General features: G+C 34.0%; 1 protein-coding gene across 1 annotated transcript in view; it reads right to left on the bottom strand.

The window, feature by feature from the left end:
* LOC122790852 (protein-glutamine gamma-glutamyltransferase K-like) overlaps window positions 1-18,342 on the bottom strand; it is a 346,859-nt gene that overhangs the window by 105,615 nt on the left and 222,902 nt on the right. The window contains exon 7 of the mRNA XM_044058497.1: window positions 2,803-2,941. Within this exon, the coding sequence (XP_043914432.1) occupies window positions 2,803-2,941 (139 nt within the window). The remainder of the gene's footprint in view (window positions 1-2,802; window positions 2,942-18,342) is intronic.

Below are 18,342 nucleotides of genomic sequence, written 5' to 3'. Positions count from 1 at the left end.
GCACTTTAAAAGTCACTGGTCCTGCCACTGCACTCTCCCTCCTTAACATCCCCTACTTCTCATACCTTAATCTACTTTCTGCCCTTAACTCGGTCTTCTCACTAGCTCTCTTTAATCTTTCTTGACTATTCTTTCTACTGTCTTCTAAAACATCGCCTCAGAGAAACATTCTGTTGGAATTGTCTTGCTATCATGCAACTACATTATGACAAAACAGTTTTTTTGTAACCACTTACCCCAAAAACTATATTAATCTTGACAACGTATTTCTTTTTATACATCTTGAAAGCATTTTGCTATACTCCTGATTATTGGCACTGTATAACATTGTATTGCTACTTAATGCCTTGTAATTCCTGTAACATTGTTGCATTAAGGCTAATTTATAATGCAAATTGTATAACATGTTGGAGCTTTTCTCCCTGGGCCTCCACTGAAAAAGGGCTCTTCAGCTCAGTCTGATAATCCAGGTCAACAAATGTAAACTAAATAAATAAATAAAATAATAAAATGTCATAGACCAGTATCTAGATCTAATACTTGACCCTACCCTTTCCTTTACCACACACACACATTTTATAACTAATAAAGTCCTTGCTCAGTTAAAACTATGTTACAAGATCAGTTACCTCTTTTCACCCGCCCATTTATAGGGCCATTGCTAAAATATTTTAATACCCAAACTAGAATATGGCCTCCCTTTTCTTGTTATGCATTCAGACCACAGTACTCAAGGAATACAGACTGCTGAGAATAAAATTTGCAGATTCATTGTATAAGTAAAGTCCTAGATACACCATTGTAATTTGTTGAAAAATTCTAAATGGCTTTCAGTGCCTCATATGGCAACTTTTCTTCTAAGTATTATAATTTGCAGTGTGCTAGTGAAACTACCTTTACAAGACAACTCTTATGTACTCAGAAGTTCACAGGACAATAGTTTATTTCTAGTACCCCTCCATTTAAAACTGCTGTAGGTGAGAGAACCTTTGGTAGACTGGGACTTGCTACCTGGAAACACCTGCACACAGACATTAAAAATCTAGAAACCTTTAAAAGCTTCAAAGATTCACTTAAAGAACATCTCTTTACTGAATCTACCTGCAACTGCTACCATGACAATGGTTAGATAAATTACCATTCCAGATCATGAATAAAAGAATAGATTGAATACACTTCTCGGCTCCTTAATGTGGCAACTTATATACAAATATTTCATGTTATTGGAGTTTATGTATTATATGTATGATTGCACTGTCTGTTATGTGTATCTTAGCTTGCATTTTGTATATATATTTTTTTCTCTGGACTGTGACTGGATATTTTAATGTTACTTTATCTGCAATCAGTCTTACTATGCTTTGAATTTTGTTGTGTACTCATTTTGCATATAATATTGTTGATGGCTGAAAAGGGTCAGTAGAGCAATTCATTCATCCAGTGAACAAATAGTTAATTAATAAATAAATACATATGGAGTATATAATTAATTCATTTATTTTTGATAACTGAATGTTACTCTGGATAGCACCGATTTCAGATAATATCCAAAGCACAGTGCAGGGCATAAAGATAAAAAAGAAATCATATATACTTCAGAACAGATAGAGATAGTGCTTGTATGCATAAAATATATATAAAAGAACTGGCCCCTGTTAAGGAAGGCTGTTCTAGTCTTTGGTAGGAACTAAAAATAAATCCCATTTGCCATCAATACTTGAAGCTTTTGGAATAACTGAAAAATTGGGATAAACAGTATATCTTAGAGATACTGGACTTTCCCTGAGAAGGTCTACTAGTGTGACCGGGCAAAAGACTCTACTTATAGACCCTAGTATACCAACATTTCAGCGGCTATTTTCTGTCTCCTTTCTAAAGTTAGGCAAATTACTCTGTATGTTAATAAAAGGCATTGTCCATTAAATGAGCAACTGGTTAAATAAGAGCAGGTGACCGTGACATACATTCATCCAAGTACATCACTATGACCAGGTTTTGCCCTTGCCCAAGGTTCAGCAACCTTGCAATTGTTTATAATATGTCTGAGGCATAAGAGATGAAGCATTCCACAGGGGGGGGGGCCTTCATTTTCCACAGAAAAATCGCAAGGCTGGAAAACACATTGTTTGCCTTGTTTTGCAAGTAACTCAATTTTTGGCAAGAGTATTTTTTTGAAGGATAGCACTGTATCTGCATTAGGTACTCACAATGAGGAGTTAGCAGGAGGAATGTACAAGTACCACTGTACAGCTCCCTTAGATGACAGAGCCATTGCTCACTTACTGAAGGATGGCATACAACTTTGCTCCAAACCACTATGCATTACCTTCAGATCATGTAATTACTGACTTGCTGAACAATGGTACACAACAGCGTTCTGTGTGAAGAAGAAAAGCACCTCAGCATTTCGCTAAACTGGAATCCTGTTATCTGTTGCCAGTACCCAGTTTTTCTAGACTTGAATAACCTTAATAAGCAATGATTTGTGTCAGTTTATTTATTTATTTATTTATTCATTTTTAATATTTTCACCCACATTTTAAAGTGTACTTAGTCTTTCAAAGCTTCTACAAATATGACACAAACCATTTTACAAAGACAGGCAAAAACATTTTAGCACCTGTCAAGACATTTCAGACCAACAGTATTAACCACATAAAATATATACTGACTTCAGCACTGGTATGTGGTTTGTAACAGGACCTTTGAAATAGTGCAGCATGAGGCAGTGTTTTCCCCGATATACAGAAAATGCACATATTCTTAGAAATTAGTAGTTCATACTGCTATGTTAGGTCTTACCATATGCTGTCGTTGTTCATTTCTGATAGAGGCTTAAACTCCTCATCCAGATACACATCGATTGTCAGATTCTTCTCTGTGTCATGGGCTGATGGAAAGTTCGTGATTGTGCGACATAGTATTCCCAGACTACGAAGTACTGAAAATACAGCACAGAAAACCATTATATTGCTCTAACATGTACAGTATTTCAACAACTTCAACAAAGCATATTATACTGCTACTTGTTAAAACAAGGCAGTAAATGTAAAGAGCTTTGTAAATGTGGCAAATTGAGGTAGGATGTTTGTTTATTTGTTTATTTATTAGTTCATTCATTCAAATGTGTTGATTGGGAATGTCCAATTGAGAAGAACTATTTTCAGAAGAGTTTTGGGAAGAAAAGCTCTAAATCTGTATTAAGTAAACAATTAGATATAAATAGACATTTGCGTATGGGATATCAGCTACATATACAATAAACTGAGAAATAGTAATCTAGCTAACCTAAAATGGTACAGTTTTATTAATTAGCATGCAACTGTTAATATATACACAGATATAATACAAATCTAGCTAATTTGGATTTTACAGTAAAAACTGATTTAATTAAGTAAAGCACAAGAATAAATAATGTCATACATCATCTATTGCACCACAACTGCATTTCTGATGCATAACTCGTTTAATATGGGTCTATATTAAAAGCACGAAGGTGTACTTATGTGAATACATAAACGCCAACACGTCTTCATCGAACAGCGAAAACATCGATCATCCTGAAGTGCGAAATCTGAAACGTCAAATCGTCATGTTGGCCCTTCTGCGGTATAGCTCCATATGGTAAGTGTGCGATAGTTACACACCTTATGGTTAGGGTGCAGTTTAAGGTAAGTGCATAAATGGTGGTATATGCAAGATTTAGTGTAGGGTTAGAAGTAAGGTTTAGTTTAGGGTTAGAAGTAGGGTTTAGTTTAGGGTTAGAAGTAGGGTTTTGGTTAGTGTATGTATGTGGTTTACTTAGTTTGTTTGGGTAGGTAGTATGTAGCAGGCAGTGGGGTGGGATAACGATGACGGTTCGAGTTTTTGAATTTTGCAGTTTAGGGCGTTCGGTGTATTCGTGGTTCGTGGAATATATGTCGGCGTTTACGTATTCGAGTAGGTACACCTTTCATGCTTTTAATATAGACCCGTTTAATATCTCCCTAACTGAATAGATGTTTCAGAAGAACTTTAAACCAAAGGGAAAATTGTTCCAAAGCTTGCATCCTTGTTCTACATGCTGGAGTAACATATCTGTTTATTTTATTATAATAATCCAAAACTGTTTAAACAATGACCCAAGTGTCTGCCAGAACAAAAGTAAAAGTAGTAAAATCACCGTGTTGCAGCCAGACCTCACCACAACTTTCCACGAGTATCAAACGTTTTATTAAAATAAAAATGTTTAAAAAGTATTCATTAAGCGCTTTCATCCCTTCAAAATGGGTCATCATCAGAATACATGCCTTCTATAAAATCCTACATTTATAGCCCAATATGTTGGTGACATCACAGTCACATGAATATATTTAAATATGATACTAATGTATATACCCATGTTTCACTTAACGAAGTAAATATCAGTTATTGAAGAATAGATTATTATTTGGAAGAATATCTTTTGGATGTGTGTATTACATCTGAAATTTACAACTTTTTGAAAGTTAAGAATCCTTCGGTGGCTACCATTTTTAGAATTCCAAAAACCCATAAGGGGTTAAGTAATTTAACATTTTGGCCAATAGTTGCAGGACAGGGGTCAAAAACTTACCCTTTTGATGTCACCATAGACTTTTGGTTAAAACAAGTTGTGAATAAAGTAGAGCATTTAGTAAAAGATTCATGGGATTTTCTGGGTAGAATAAGGGAAGAACTCTGGGAGAACAATTTGATTTTTTTGACCATCGATGTAGTGGACTTATTCACCTGTATTCCTAGACAGGAGGGGTTAGACAGGTTTGCTAACTGTTTAAACAAAATGTCAGGTTTCTCCAGTGAGAAAGTGTATAGGGGTAGTTTTAGACTACAATTATATATATTTTGAAGGAGAATACTTCAAGCAAAAGGTGTTGCTATGGGAGCATCATGTGCTCCCATATTTGCAAATTTGGTTCTCCTTGATTGGGAGTTAAAGTCTTCAAATGTGAGTATTTTCAAAATGTTAAATTATACGCAAGATTTTTGGATGACATTTTTATTCTGTGGAATAGTTCCATAGATAGAATGGAGGAAATTATTGTGTACTTAAATTCCACTACTAGTTTCTTAACACTCAGATTTTTAAAACTTCACGTGGTTTTACATCTAAAATATACAGAAAACCCACATTCAGCAACTCTTATCCTGAATATACAAGTAGTCATCCCCACACCGAAAGGCCAGTATTGTAAAAGGCCAGATGGTAAGGGTTGCTAGAATGACATCTTCAGCTGGTGACCTTGAAAATGAATTACAGAAAGTTGCCGAAATATTTTATGAAAGAGGATACCCACAGGGAATGGTTCAGGAAAATGTGAATTATGTTAGAATGGAATGGGGTAAAAGATTTAAACCCTTGTTATGAAATTTCAACATGGTAAGAGAGTCAGTTCAAGGACAAAAAAACTTTGAAAGGGCCATGATTCTGCCTTACTGTGGAAAGGCAGGGAAAGTGAAGGACATTATGGAAAAAAAAAACTGGGCCATCCTCAAGGGGGGGGGGGGGGCGCAGATTTGAGAGGGGTGGTAGGAGAGAGACCTACCTATGTATATAAAACTGAGGTAAATATCAAAGTTTTGAATATGTAAAGAATATACAAGCTAATAAGCATGATGGTACTACAAAATTTGGATCCTGTTCACAATGCTGTTATGTAGTAGATTGTAAAATGGTAGTTCTAGAAAACACCCTTAAATCAAAAGTTGAATTTGTTAAAGATAATTGTCACACTTTAGCTGTTATTTACCTTGCATTATCTAAGGGGTGTCCAGCATATTATGTTGGTAAAACCAAAAGGCAATTATGAAATAGGATATATGAACATACATATAGATATCAGATATCCACTAAGAATAATAATAATGCACTGTATAGGCATTCCGTAGTTTGCGGGAACTTTCAGGGGTTTCATTTCAGGATCCTAGAGAAAGTGGAAGTTAACCCTAGAGGGGGTGATTACAGAAATTTAATTGAAGAAAAAGAAGTTAAATGGCAGATTAAGCTGCAGGCAGGGCAATGTTTTGGGTTAAATTAAATCATTTCTGTAAAACCCCTGTTAATTAAGAGAGCTAAGGACAAAAATGTTAAAATTTTAATTGAGTAGAAAAGATTTTAAGGGTATTAAACATGGTACACGTGTACACAAATGTATCTTATTAAATACAATGATTGTGTCTTTAAATATATTTATGTAGTTGTGATGTCACCAACATATTGGGCTATAAATGTAGGATTTTATAGAAGGCATGTATTCTGATGAAGTCCCTGTTTTGAGGGGATGAAAGTGCTTAATGAATACTTTTTATACATTTTTATGTTTTAATAAAATGTTTGATATTTGTGGAAAGTTGTGGTGAGTTCTGGCTGCAACACAGTGATTTTACTACTTTTACTATTATAATAATCATCAGGAGACAATTTTCAAGCAACATAATACAAATAAATAAAATGACAAATTAGATATTTTCTGGAAAATAATGTGTGATATTCTTATGATTAAGGTGAGATGTTATGCAGGTTAAACTGGGATGTATTATAGAAAAAAAAATTATGCACTTACCATGAAGATAGATCTGAAGAGCAGGTACATCCTTGTCAACCAGTAGGACTGACACTGCAGGCTTTAATTCAACTTGGATATACTTTTCATGATAACTAGACCCTCCCCTTTACTTGTAATGGTCTGTAATCTAGTTTCCTCTCCAAATCTCTTGTGTACCACTTGAAAGTGCAAAGTGCAACACCATACACAGAAATATAAGGTATAATCCTCCAGATCATGTCTAGTATTTGGTGGGGGAAAGGACGCTGACTATGCTGAGGATAGACCTGCTCATCCAGATCTGTTGTTATTGTAAGTACATAATTTTTACATTTGGAATAGGATTATTACTGCACTTAAAGCCAAGGTGACCAACAAGAAACTTATCTCTATCATCCATACTTTAATACTGGAGTAAGGCTAATAGCATCCCCAATGAGTACATTTTTCCCATATATCTAAAGTGAAAATGTCTTTTTTAAGACAATTTGTACTAATTGGACATATTTACAATATATCCAAAAACAACAGGATGACACAATATAGGCTCCAGGTTATAAAGTTTTAATCAGGCACAAGCACTTTCACATCTGCTTCCTCAGGTGCATAAAAACAAACTGAAACTAGTCCTACTTTTAAACATTGCTGAATGCATCACATGACAACAATACATCACATGTCTGTATACACTCCATTGCTATAAAATCTTAAAGCTATATGGTAACCACAAAATAATTAAATATTCAAAGAAAATCCTAAAAATATAATTATACAATATTTCTTGTATACTTTGTGCAGTATAAAAACATTGTTAAAATGCATATTCTTAAAAACAACTACTTTGCCCACATAGAGGTCTGGCCTTTAACTTTGGTCTCAGTGGTATTTGTTCATTGAAACCATGTCCCATGTCAGCTCTGAATAAAACTATCCATCTGGCTTCCAGTTCCTCTGTTTTATTACATATGCCCCCCCCCCCTTTAACTCACAAAACACCTAGCAATGGCTATAAACTTAAATTTATGTTGGTTGTTAGTATTCACAACATGTTTGGCCAGGGCATTACTTCTGCTTTGTTTGCCTATGTGATAAATGTGTTCGTTAATCCTCTCCTTGAGTGTGCAGTCTGTTTTCCCAATATAAAATTTCTTGCATATTACACAGTAAGCGAGATACACTATGTGCTGTGTACATGTAGCCTGTACTTTAAATTTATATAGCCAGTCCTGATCTGGATATAAAAATTCATTCCTTATATCTATACACCCACAGTATTAACATTTGCCACAGGGCTTAGTCCCCATACCACCCAGAGGTGTTCTCTTCTCTGGGTGCACATAAGCATCTCTTTAAAGACTTTTGATTTCTAAACAAAAATTTAGGTTCATTCCCTATCCATTTTGTGACCGCCTTGTCAGTGGTCAATATCCCCCAGTGTTTACGTATAATGTTCATATAAGACCCGACATCACTAGAGAAGTTTAATGGCATCTTTAACTTAGGCTTATCACCACTGGTCTCTTTTTCCTTAGACTATTTATCCGAGTAATAAGGTCTGGTCTTTGCATGTTGCAAACTAACTACTTCTTGTATTTTCTTCTGTACATCTCTCTCCCCATAACCTCTGGTCAGTAAATCATTCCATGTGCTGTTCAAGTGTTGATGGAAATCTGCATCCCTAACGTTCAACCTAGATGCTCTAAAAACCTGATTCCTAATGACATTATAAGACATGGGTAGGGTGCATACTTCCTTTATTGTTCTTGCTGATATTTACTATATATATATATATATATATATATATATATATATATATATATATATATATATATATATGTGTGTGTGTGTGAGTATATATATATATATATATATATATATATATATATATATATATATATATATATATATATATATATGGGTCTACTTTGAAACATCTAAAACCCAAAATATCTAAAACCCATAACATCGAATTTCATAACATCTAACACTACAAATCACAAGAAAATAACATCCCTTCCACATATAATGACACCAAACTACCAAACACACTTTTTACTACGTTTCTGCAGGGGGGCAAGACCCCCTGCACCCCCCCATAAATTAAATATACCAACTCCAAGATCGCACTACAGTGGGAAAAAGTTAATTTCCTAACCCCACTGTATCAAGCATCCCTGCATAAATGTAGTAAAAAGTGTGTTTGGTACTTTGGTGTCATTATATGTCGTTATATGTGGAGGAGATGTTATTTTCATGTGATTTGTACTGTTCGCTGTTATGAAATTCGATGTTATGGGTTTTAGATGTTCTGGTCTCAATGTTATAAAATTCGATGTTATGGGTTTTAGATGTTTTGAAGGGGACCCATATTATATATATATATATATATATATATATATATATATATATATATATATATATATATGTATATATATATATATATATATGTGTGTGTGTGTATATATATATATATATATATATATATATATATATGGGGAGTTTTGGCTTGGGGAGTTTATCTGGACACATGCAGGCGTGATTTTGGCATTTGCTTTGGAGAGAGGCGTTTTTTACTCATTGATCTGAGATGTCTAGGCAAGCATCTGGAATGGGATAGATATTTCTTTGGCTGATGGGAGAAGTTTTAGTGGAACTTGTCAGCAGGGAGCTTGGTAGCAACTCCAGAGTGTATCCTTGGATTTTGTCATTTTTGGACTAATTCTGAGCATATCTGGGAATTACCGTCCCTTTTCCCATACATAATAAGCTAAGCTTACTGATTATCCTTAACGCATCCTGTGCAATTTTCTCTTGAAGCTATTTGAAAGCCTCCTTTTATTCTTATTTGTGATTTTGGTTTTTGGTCTTGTATTCTCAGTCCCTTTTTTGTTTTTGACTCTTTAGTTTAGCTTAGCTTCCTCCTTATTTTGTGGTTTGTTTGGGACTTCAGTCCACCCAGACTGACGCCTGCCTTTGGAGGGATTGTTTCTTTTTTTAGAGATCGATCGCATGATCCATGCTGAATTTTTTCATGAAATGCATTTGCAAAGGATTCTGATTCGATTTCAGTATTTTCCACAGTGTCTTTATGGAAGAGGAAGGATTCCACCTTTGTTTTGAGGGGGTGGGGTTTGTTTTGATGTTTTTCACTGTGGTTTTCTGGGTCAGGAAAGGTGAGTGAATAGATAGTGAAGTTTTTTTATGTATGGTTCTATCAGTGAGGGACTTCTGTGGTCTGGAGCATAGAGTCCCCATCCCAGAGTGATGATGATCAGGTCTATGTTGTTTTTACTGAGTGGGCAATGTAGTATTGTGTTGTTGAGAGTTTATTGATTTTTTCTATTCTAGTAGTTGTTGGGCTGGGAGGTAATGGAGCTAGAGGAATTTGGGTAGTATGTTTGGGTAGTCAGGATCACATTTTATAATGGTGTTGGAGGGATTTTCAGTGTTTCCTATGTAGGAGGGGAGGCTGGTACCCTGGGTTGTGGTCATGGGCAGCTGATAATGGACAGGCTATAGTTTTACCCACAGTTGGTTGCACTGTGGGTTGCAGTCTTGATGATCGGTATGCCCCCAACCTGGAGTGCTGGGGGAGGTGTGGGTGGGTTTCTGTTCCCTCGTTACTCGGTCCTCCTTAGTGGTCCATAAAGCATTTGGGGATGAAAGCTGGGTATGAGGTATAACCAGACGGGGCCATGGTGTGGGTCAGGAGTTACCAAGTTTCTTTCGAGTCTCTCCATCGATGTAGTTAGTTTGTTGTGTGTTTGAGGTGTGTGCTTCTTGAGGTGAGTAGCATTACTCTTAGTTTCTTATCCTTTCTTAGTTTCTTAGAGGTGGTTTTTGCTTTTGGGGCTTGTCGAAATTTCGAGCCTTGCCTAAAAGCGCATAGGGGTAAGGTGGGTTGGGCCCATCCGAGAGAAGCCCAGGGTGACATTGATAAGCTTTGTAGGCATATTGTCCCAATCCCTTTGGCATTCATCCAATTGAACAGCACATTTAGGATCCCCTTTTAAGATTGATTTGAGTAAGATCATTCCAATTGTTGGGGTGATCTTCTTGTGGGTCATGCTAGGTGCTATTCTTGGTCAGGTTTTATGCAGCTCAAGATCAGAGTCATCCCCCGGCCTGGGCTACATGGCTAGTCCAGCTCCTTTGCTGTCTCTATTCATGTCATCCAGGAGTGCTGAGTCAGGTCATTCACACCAGCATGGACAACAGCTGTGTCATGTGTATGTGGGTGGTGCCTGTGCTTGATATGTGTGGCGGATCTAGTGCTCCTCAGGCTGCCTGGTGGTGCGACCCTGTGTGGAGTGAGCTTGGTGGGTTTGTGAACAGTGGTGTAGATGATGTTGTCATTGGCTTTGGGTGGCTGTGGTTACACGTTTGATCTTTTGGGGTGTCTGCTGCTTGTTTTGTTTTGTGAATATGTGTGCTGTTTTATGTTGTTTTTGAGTGTGTGCTGCTTGGGTGTCTGCTTTGGAGGTGTCTATGTTTTTGTGAATCTTGTGCATTAAGCCTGGGTATGGTTTTGTGTGTGGTTGTGTTTGGTTTGCTGTGTGGTGGTAGGTCTCTGTGAGACTGGAATTGTAGCCTGTGTGTTTTGAGAGCCTCCTGCCTTCTATATTTTTGCATCTATGGTTCTGAGATGTGGTAGCCTCAGGATTGAGTTGGAGGAGGACTCAGGTGTGTTGGAATTTGTTTGGAGGGAGAGGGTTGATTGTGTGCAGGAGGCAGTTGGTTGGACTGAGAATGGGAACCATTCACTAATTGGAAGAAGGAGAATGAAATTGGTTAATAATTTCAGTAGAATAAAGGTGGGAGTGCCTTAATAGTGAAAGTGCTTTTTAGTTTATGCTGACTTATATAATTGCTTTAAATGCAAAGTGCCAGGTTATATAATTGCTTTAATAAGCAAGTAAAGGGTAACTTAAATGCAAAACATTTACAAGTAACTTAATCCTAAAAGTACAAATAAATACGCAGAGCAAGAGTGAAATCAGAGGAAAATAAAAGAAGCAAAGCGCACAGATATCACTAAGCATCCAAACAAGCACTGCATAACAAGCACTAAGCTAACAAACAACAAAAGGGAAATAACAACAGCACAAAAGACACAGTCTATGCTTTCAGTAGACACAGGCCACTAATTTCAGTATGCCCAGCAAAATAACCAGAAATTCCCACCTTGAAAAGATACAGTTCAAATTCTCAGGCTCTATAAACTCTTAACCAGACCTTCCCAGCTCAAAAACTTTTACCAGAACAAAATAATCTTTTCTAAACCACAAACCTTAAGAATAATAAATAACTTGTACAAATCAGCATGCTTAAACCACTCTCAAAGCCACCATCAATAACAGACACTAAAAAAGCAATCAGTCAAACCACAACTTAGATGGCCCATGGTCTCCTTGCCAAAACTTTAAATGAAGAGCCTAATGTAAAACAAATTACAACCAAGCGAAAGTGCTTACAACAATTAAATCAATACACTAGAATACATTAATTAATCAAGTTAATACTTTAGAGAAATATCCGAAATTGAATCACATAGAGAATGCCTGGATTAGACAGGCCACAACACAAACAAAGCTAGTTCAGAGTGCTAGCAGATCTATATACAGCCAGAAATAAGCACCAACAGAAATTCCCAGCTCAGAAGGGCAGAGTCCAGCCCCTCCTTCAATCAGATTCCCAGCCTCCCACAGAGTCCATTTCCTCCCACAGAGTGCAGACCACTCTTAAACCAGAATTAATACACTTTTTAGGAAGCCCAGACACTTAAGCCTCAATACTGCTTTTAGAATACCTGTGGACACGCTTCCCCCTGCAGAAGCCAGTTCAGTACCTAGAAAAAACCTCCAGTGCTACCTACAACCCCACTAGTGCAAAACAATCAAAAAAACAAAAGTGTTAGACAACAAAGGCGAAGAAGTAGTAATACCAATTGAGGAAAAATAAATAAGTAGGTAAGTAGAAAAGTACAGTAAAAGCAAATGAATTTTTTCTGAGTTGTACAAATGCAACAAATTTTTTTTTTTTTGAACAAGAAGTGCTTGAAAAGGAAGGTTTGAAAAGGAACTGAAACTTGAAAACTGGCTAGTTATAAGAAAAAACTTCCTAGAAGGCTTCAGACAACACAGAAGGGCTTGCACACTCAAGCCTACTTACACCACACACCACAAAAGGAAAGGGGCAGCTAACAGCTCTCTTTTTTTTTTTTCTGTTCCCCAGATTGTCTCTCCAGACACTCTCCTGGTGCCTGAAGTCTGAGTGTAGTCTCTGCACTCCAGTTGAGGTGAGCAAATGAGATGGCAAAGAAGGAGTTGCAAACACAAATTACAAAGAGAAGAGGGCAGTTGCAAGGCCACTAAGATTACTATGAAAGCAGCACAGAACAAACTTCTCCACATAGCTAATTCTCCTAATATTCCTTCCACACAGTTAAACTTTCAGTTAAATAATATTTTTTCCACAAAGTTAAAGTATTTTTTTAAAAAAAATTTTTTTTGAAAAAAAGAGCAGATAAAGGTGCCAATTCTCTATAGCAAGTTCTTAGCCGGCCAAAGTTCTTATTTAAGAAGAAGGGGTTTTAAGCGGCAATATAAGGATTTCACACTTAAATAATCAAAGAATGTGACTCCCCACACCTGTAATTACTAATTACTAGCAAAAATTCAGCAAACGCAAACTAACACTATTCCTTCCTTAATCACTCCTTCCACACAGTTATATATATATATATATATATATATATATATATATATATATATATATATATATATATATATATATATATATATATATATACATACACACACACACACACATATATATATATATATATATATATATATATATATATACACACACACACACACACACACACACACACACACACACACACAAGGATGAAATTCTGCTTCACATATTGTTATACAATGATAATAAATTGAATCATCAAGGTAATCTTACACAGTTAACACATTAAGAATCTTGGTATTTCAATAGCAAATTTTCAAGGTTATCCCAACAACTAGAGGTCTTACTATGATTTATAGATATTATTCTGATCACTTCTTTTTCACTTTTAAAGAGTACTTTTGTTAAATTTAAAAATTCTTTGAACATAGGAACTAAGTTTTATTTTCAGTTTTTTTGTAATAACTTTTCTGGAAACTGTCAAGAGAGCCCAAAAGAGTCTTTGCTCATTGGCCTTTATATAGAGTTACCACCTTTCCCACTTTGCGAGGGACAGTCCCTCTTTGGGCAGTTGTGTCCTGACAAAAATATTAAAAATGGCAACTGTCATGAAATTGTAGGACATAATTATGTCCTACATTATATGTAATAGTTGCATAAAACAGTTACTCTGTATTTAAAATACCTAAATGTTATAAGAAACAGACTAAGCAACTAAAATGCTACAAGAATAAGCTATTATTTAGGGAAAAAGTTAAGTTCTAGCCTTTGTACTGACCATGGGTATATGTTGGCCTGTAAAATCTGATGTTTGTCCCAAAAATGTCCCACTTTGGCTATTTGAAAAGGTGGCAGCCCTACCTTTATAGATACAGGAAGTGGAATATTTGTTAATATTACTGATCTAGTTAAAGAACAACTGACAGACCATAACCCATTAAAAATGTACTTATATCTTCCCAATATAAATTTAGTTTTTCTCAGTCTATAAACATGTGCGTCCAATCAGCTATTACATCTTTACTACACCTCCAACAAACTGAAGAAGTCATTTTACTAAACTTAGAGATTTTATATGGAGTAACAAACAGTCTATGTATATATTTCCACATAAAAACTTTCCAGTATAAACCTGAAGAAGTCTGGCTAACTGATTAAGTATCAATGCTTTAGTCTTAAAATATGTTTAGTCATTCAATCCACCACTATCTGAAAAGTTCCAGAATTCTGCATAAAAATTATTTATAATTAACTTATATAGCTTGGACAAGCTTCTTTTATATGTCAATTGACCTTCGATAACAACATTCATATATTCATATAATGGGGGAATAATATTCTCTTCCTCTTTCTTCATATTATCCACAAATTCATTTAATTTCTTACTGATGGGTATTTAACTCTCCTGCAGCTAGTAAAATATCATCTTCAAAAAGCTGTATTTTAGACTGACAATCTCTAGTAATTGAGAATCCATCAATTATTCCATTCCTTCTTATACTATAAGCTAAGGGTTTGATAACTAATGCAAATAATAATAATAATGGGGACAAGAGACACCCTTGTTTTGTGCCTTTGTTTAAAGTGAATCCTTGAGAAATGTAAAATCCAATTTTAATATATGGTTTGGAGTCTATACAGGCCTTTCAATAAACTGTTCTGGAAATGCAAATGCTTGTAAAGTTTTAAATAAGTAGTTCCTTCCAATTTATAGACTCAAAAGCTATCTCAATATCTAAGCTAATTAGGGCCAATTTCTTGTTCATTCCATTTGCTAAATCTAAGATAGTTACTACCCTTTTTATATCATCTTACGTTAATCTATTGATTATAAATCCTGTTTGATCTTTATTAATCTACTCTACCTCTTAATCTTATGGTGAAAATGGAAGTAAATATTTTATAGTCTGCATTTAATAATGAAATAGGTTTATATGAGGAGAATGACTTATTAGCCTTTCCTTGTTTAGGTATACGTGAAATTACAGAAAATTTCCACGAAGGAGGAATTATTTTGTCATCCTGAATTATCCTGAAAATCACATTCAGCAATTCTAAAGTATTTAACAGAAACAAACTATATAATTCCATACTTAAATATAATTTCATACTTCCATCTAACCCTGGAGCTTTACCATTTTTACCTTTTTAAGCTTCTTTAACTTCTGTCAGGGTAATAGGCTTATTCAACTGAGATATTTGTTGGTCATTTAGTTTACATGTAAGATTTGTTCTTTAAATAATTTTCAGTTTTGTAATATCATGATTATTATTGTATCTTTATTAAGATCCTTGTGTAATTTTTTACAAAAAATATTAAGCATTTCCTTTATATTTGAAGTAAGCTTATTAGAGAGAGGATTTAGGATATTATTGATCTGTGCCTTTTTACTTAACATCTTACTATTGGCTAATCTATGTAGATTTTTTGAAGTCATCACATAACTATACATTTTTTCTTAAGCTTTCTCCACTTTAAGTGTTAAAACTATTTGATATTTTGTCATTAATGTTTTAATAATTTCAGTATTATCTAATTTCTTTGTTTGTTGTTCAAACCTCACTTTGTGTATTTAATTTTGTATTTCTAACTCTTTATCTCTTTCTTTCATTTTATTATTAGCTTGTCTTCCCATGCTGTATTTAATATGCATTTTTAAAGAATCCCATAGTATAACTTTATTAACCTGGCCATTATCATTCAAAGATAAAATGTTCTTGATTTGTTCCTTAAGGTAACTCTTAAACTAGATATATATATATATATATATATATATATATATATATATATATATATATATATATATATATATATATATATATATATATATATATATATATATATATATATATATATATATTGGGATTCTATAAATCATCTAAAATTTCCTTATATCCATTACTATATTAATACTTAGTGTTTTATAATCAAAGGATGAGAAATATCTTCTATACTAGATATGCAGCTAAAATCCCCTGCTAAAATTAAACTACCCTTCCAGTGACTTTGTTGTAAGTTTAAGTGATCTTTAGCCACTCTTGCAGCTATTCCAGTGATCCAGTAAAATGATCTAATATATAGAGTTTGCCATTATATTTAATTATTACAAATGTATACATTCCTTTAGGACCATTAAAGGATTCCATGACCTTCACTATTACAGTGGAATTTCTCCAAAGTATAGCAGTTCCTCTCTCCTTTTTGAAAAAGAAGCAGATGATAACATTTCATAACCTAAGTTATTTAAATATTGTATATCTTTATCTGTCAAGTGAATCTCTCGCAAGAATATGTCTCCTCTATTTAATTTTAGATCTCTCGTTTATGATTTTTTGTTGCCATTATTTAGTCCATTTACATTAATAAATAATAGATTAGAACTATTCAATACTGTCAATTTAAAAATATTGTTTTTAAAAGATAATATGACAAATTTATGACAATATCTTGACATTCCAGATTTTTTTGAACTGTTCCTTCCTACAAAACTAAACTACTAAAATTTAAAAACAAAGACAGGCAAGTCTACAACTATAACTGTATATAATACTAATAAAACACAACCTACCATTTATACCAAAGGTCCTAGTCTGCTGATAGAATAGTCAAACTACTAAAATATTGCTCTATCTAGCAACACCTAAACATCCATCCAAAACCCTAGCCAAAAGCTACCGTGACTAACAAATAACTAATATATTATATAATATAATAACACTCTATTAATTTAGTTTTATTTTTTGCCATTTAAAACTATTCCCCCATTACTACAAACAAGTTTAATAATCCTCTTCTATTAATAATAGACATTAAATAATCTAACAAAGAGTATACTATATAGCTTTTTATATAATAGTAGTATAAATTATCAATTTAATATTCCTAAATTATTCACTCATTCAACATTATTATAACCATATCTCTAAATAAGTATAACAGAGTGGGACCTAAAGAGATAAAGACATCTGTAAAGTTATAGGTCACAAGTAATCTTTTCATACTAAACTATAATAGGAAAGAGAAATCAGTGCACATACATATTTATAATGTCAAAACACACATATTTTATTGCTCTAACAGAAAGCTCTGAATTACTTTATAAAAGTATAAGTGCCTATATTTCAAATTTCTGCAATACTCAACACATCAAATATCAAAATAATAAAAAAGTTAGCTTATTAAACTACTTCATAAAAATATGCACATTACTGAGGTAAAAGAGAATGCCTTACTATTTCTATGGAGTCAAAAATTGCAGTCTATATTGTATTCAGAAGTTACAAAGTGTTCAATTTAAATCACATTCTTGTCTTCTGGATTTAAATGTGTTTACAATTCTGCTTTACTTTCTATCAGAATGAATGTACTGATTCACCAATAAAACACTCATGTTTCAACTTTGACTTATGAAATGAGCTATTTCAGGTAGTGTTAATGAATCTTATAACATTCAACATGTAAAAAGTTTCGAAGTTCAAATGGCCAAGCTTTAAATTTCAGCTTTCATATTATTTTGAAATAGTTGATATGATTTTCTATGTAAAGTTTATGAGATCTTGTTCATTCACATTTCTGTCATATGCAAGTATATGCAAGTTAGCTTTCTTAAAAGCAGTTTGTTATTTAAATATACTTTTGTCTTATTTTCCCACTGGTATTCTACCTTATTCTGTATATATTGTATTTCTAAAATCTCCCATCAAACAGCTAATCATTAGTTCTCTATTAAATATTATAATATGTGTACATATTTCTTAATTTACTGATACTGGTCATTTATTAATCTTACATAGTAGTTACAAAGTAGATATTGCATTCCTTCAGTATATGCATATTCATAACTTGTTAGCTGTTATTACTTCTAATATTACAAGCGATCTTGACTATATATAAAATAATTCCTGCGTATTTAATTTGAATACATGTGTTTAACCATTGTGAACTGCTGTTCTGATCTAAGCTTTATATGCTGACATCAGAAACTGGCTACAGCATGTGAAAATGACAACTCACAGCACATATCTGCTGCTGATTTTCTCACAGGAACAAGGAAAACAAAACCACCAGCACTTTAAC

This window comes from Protopterus annectens, chromosome 16.part0, assembly GCF_019279795.1.
Source record: "Protopterus annectens isolate FY-2018-M chromosome 16.part0, PAN1.0, whole genome shotgun sequence".
Taxonomy (NCBI): Eukaryota; Metazoa; Chordata; order Ceratodontiformes; family Protopteridae; genus Protopterus; species Protopterus annectens.
Note: the sequence above shows the minus strand (reverse complement) of the source record. Positions and strands in the feature narration are given on the sequence as shown.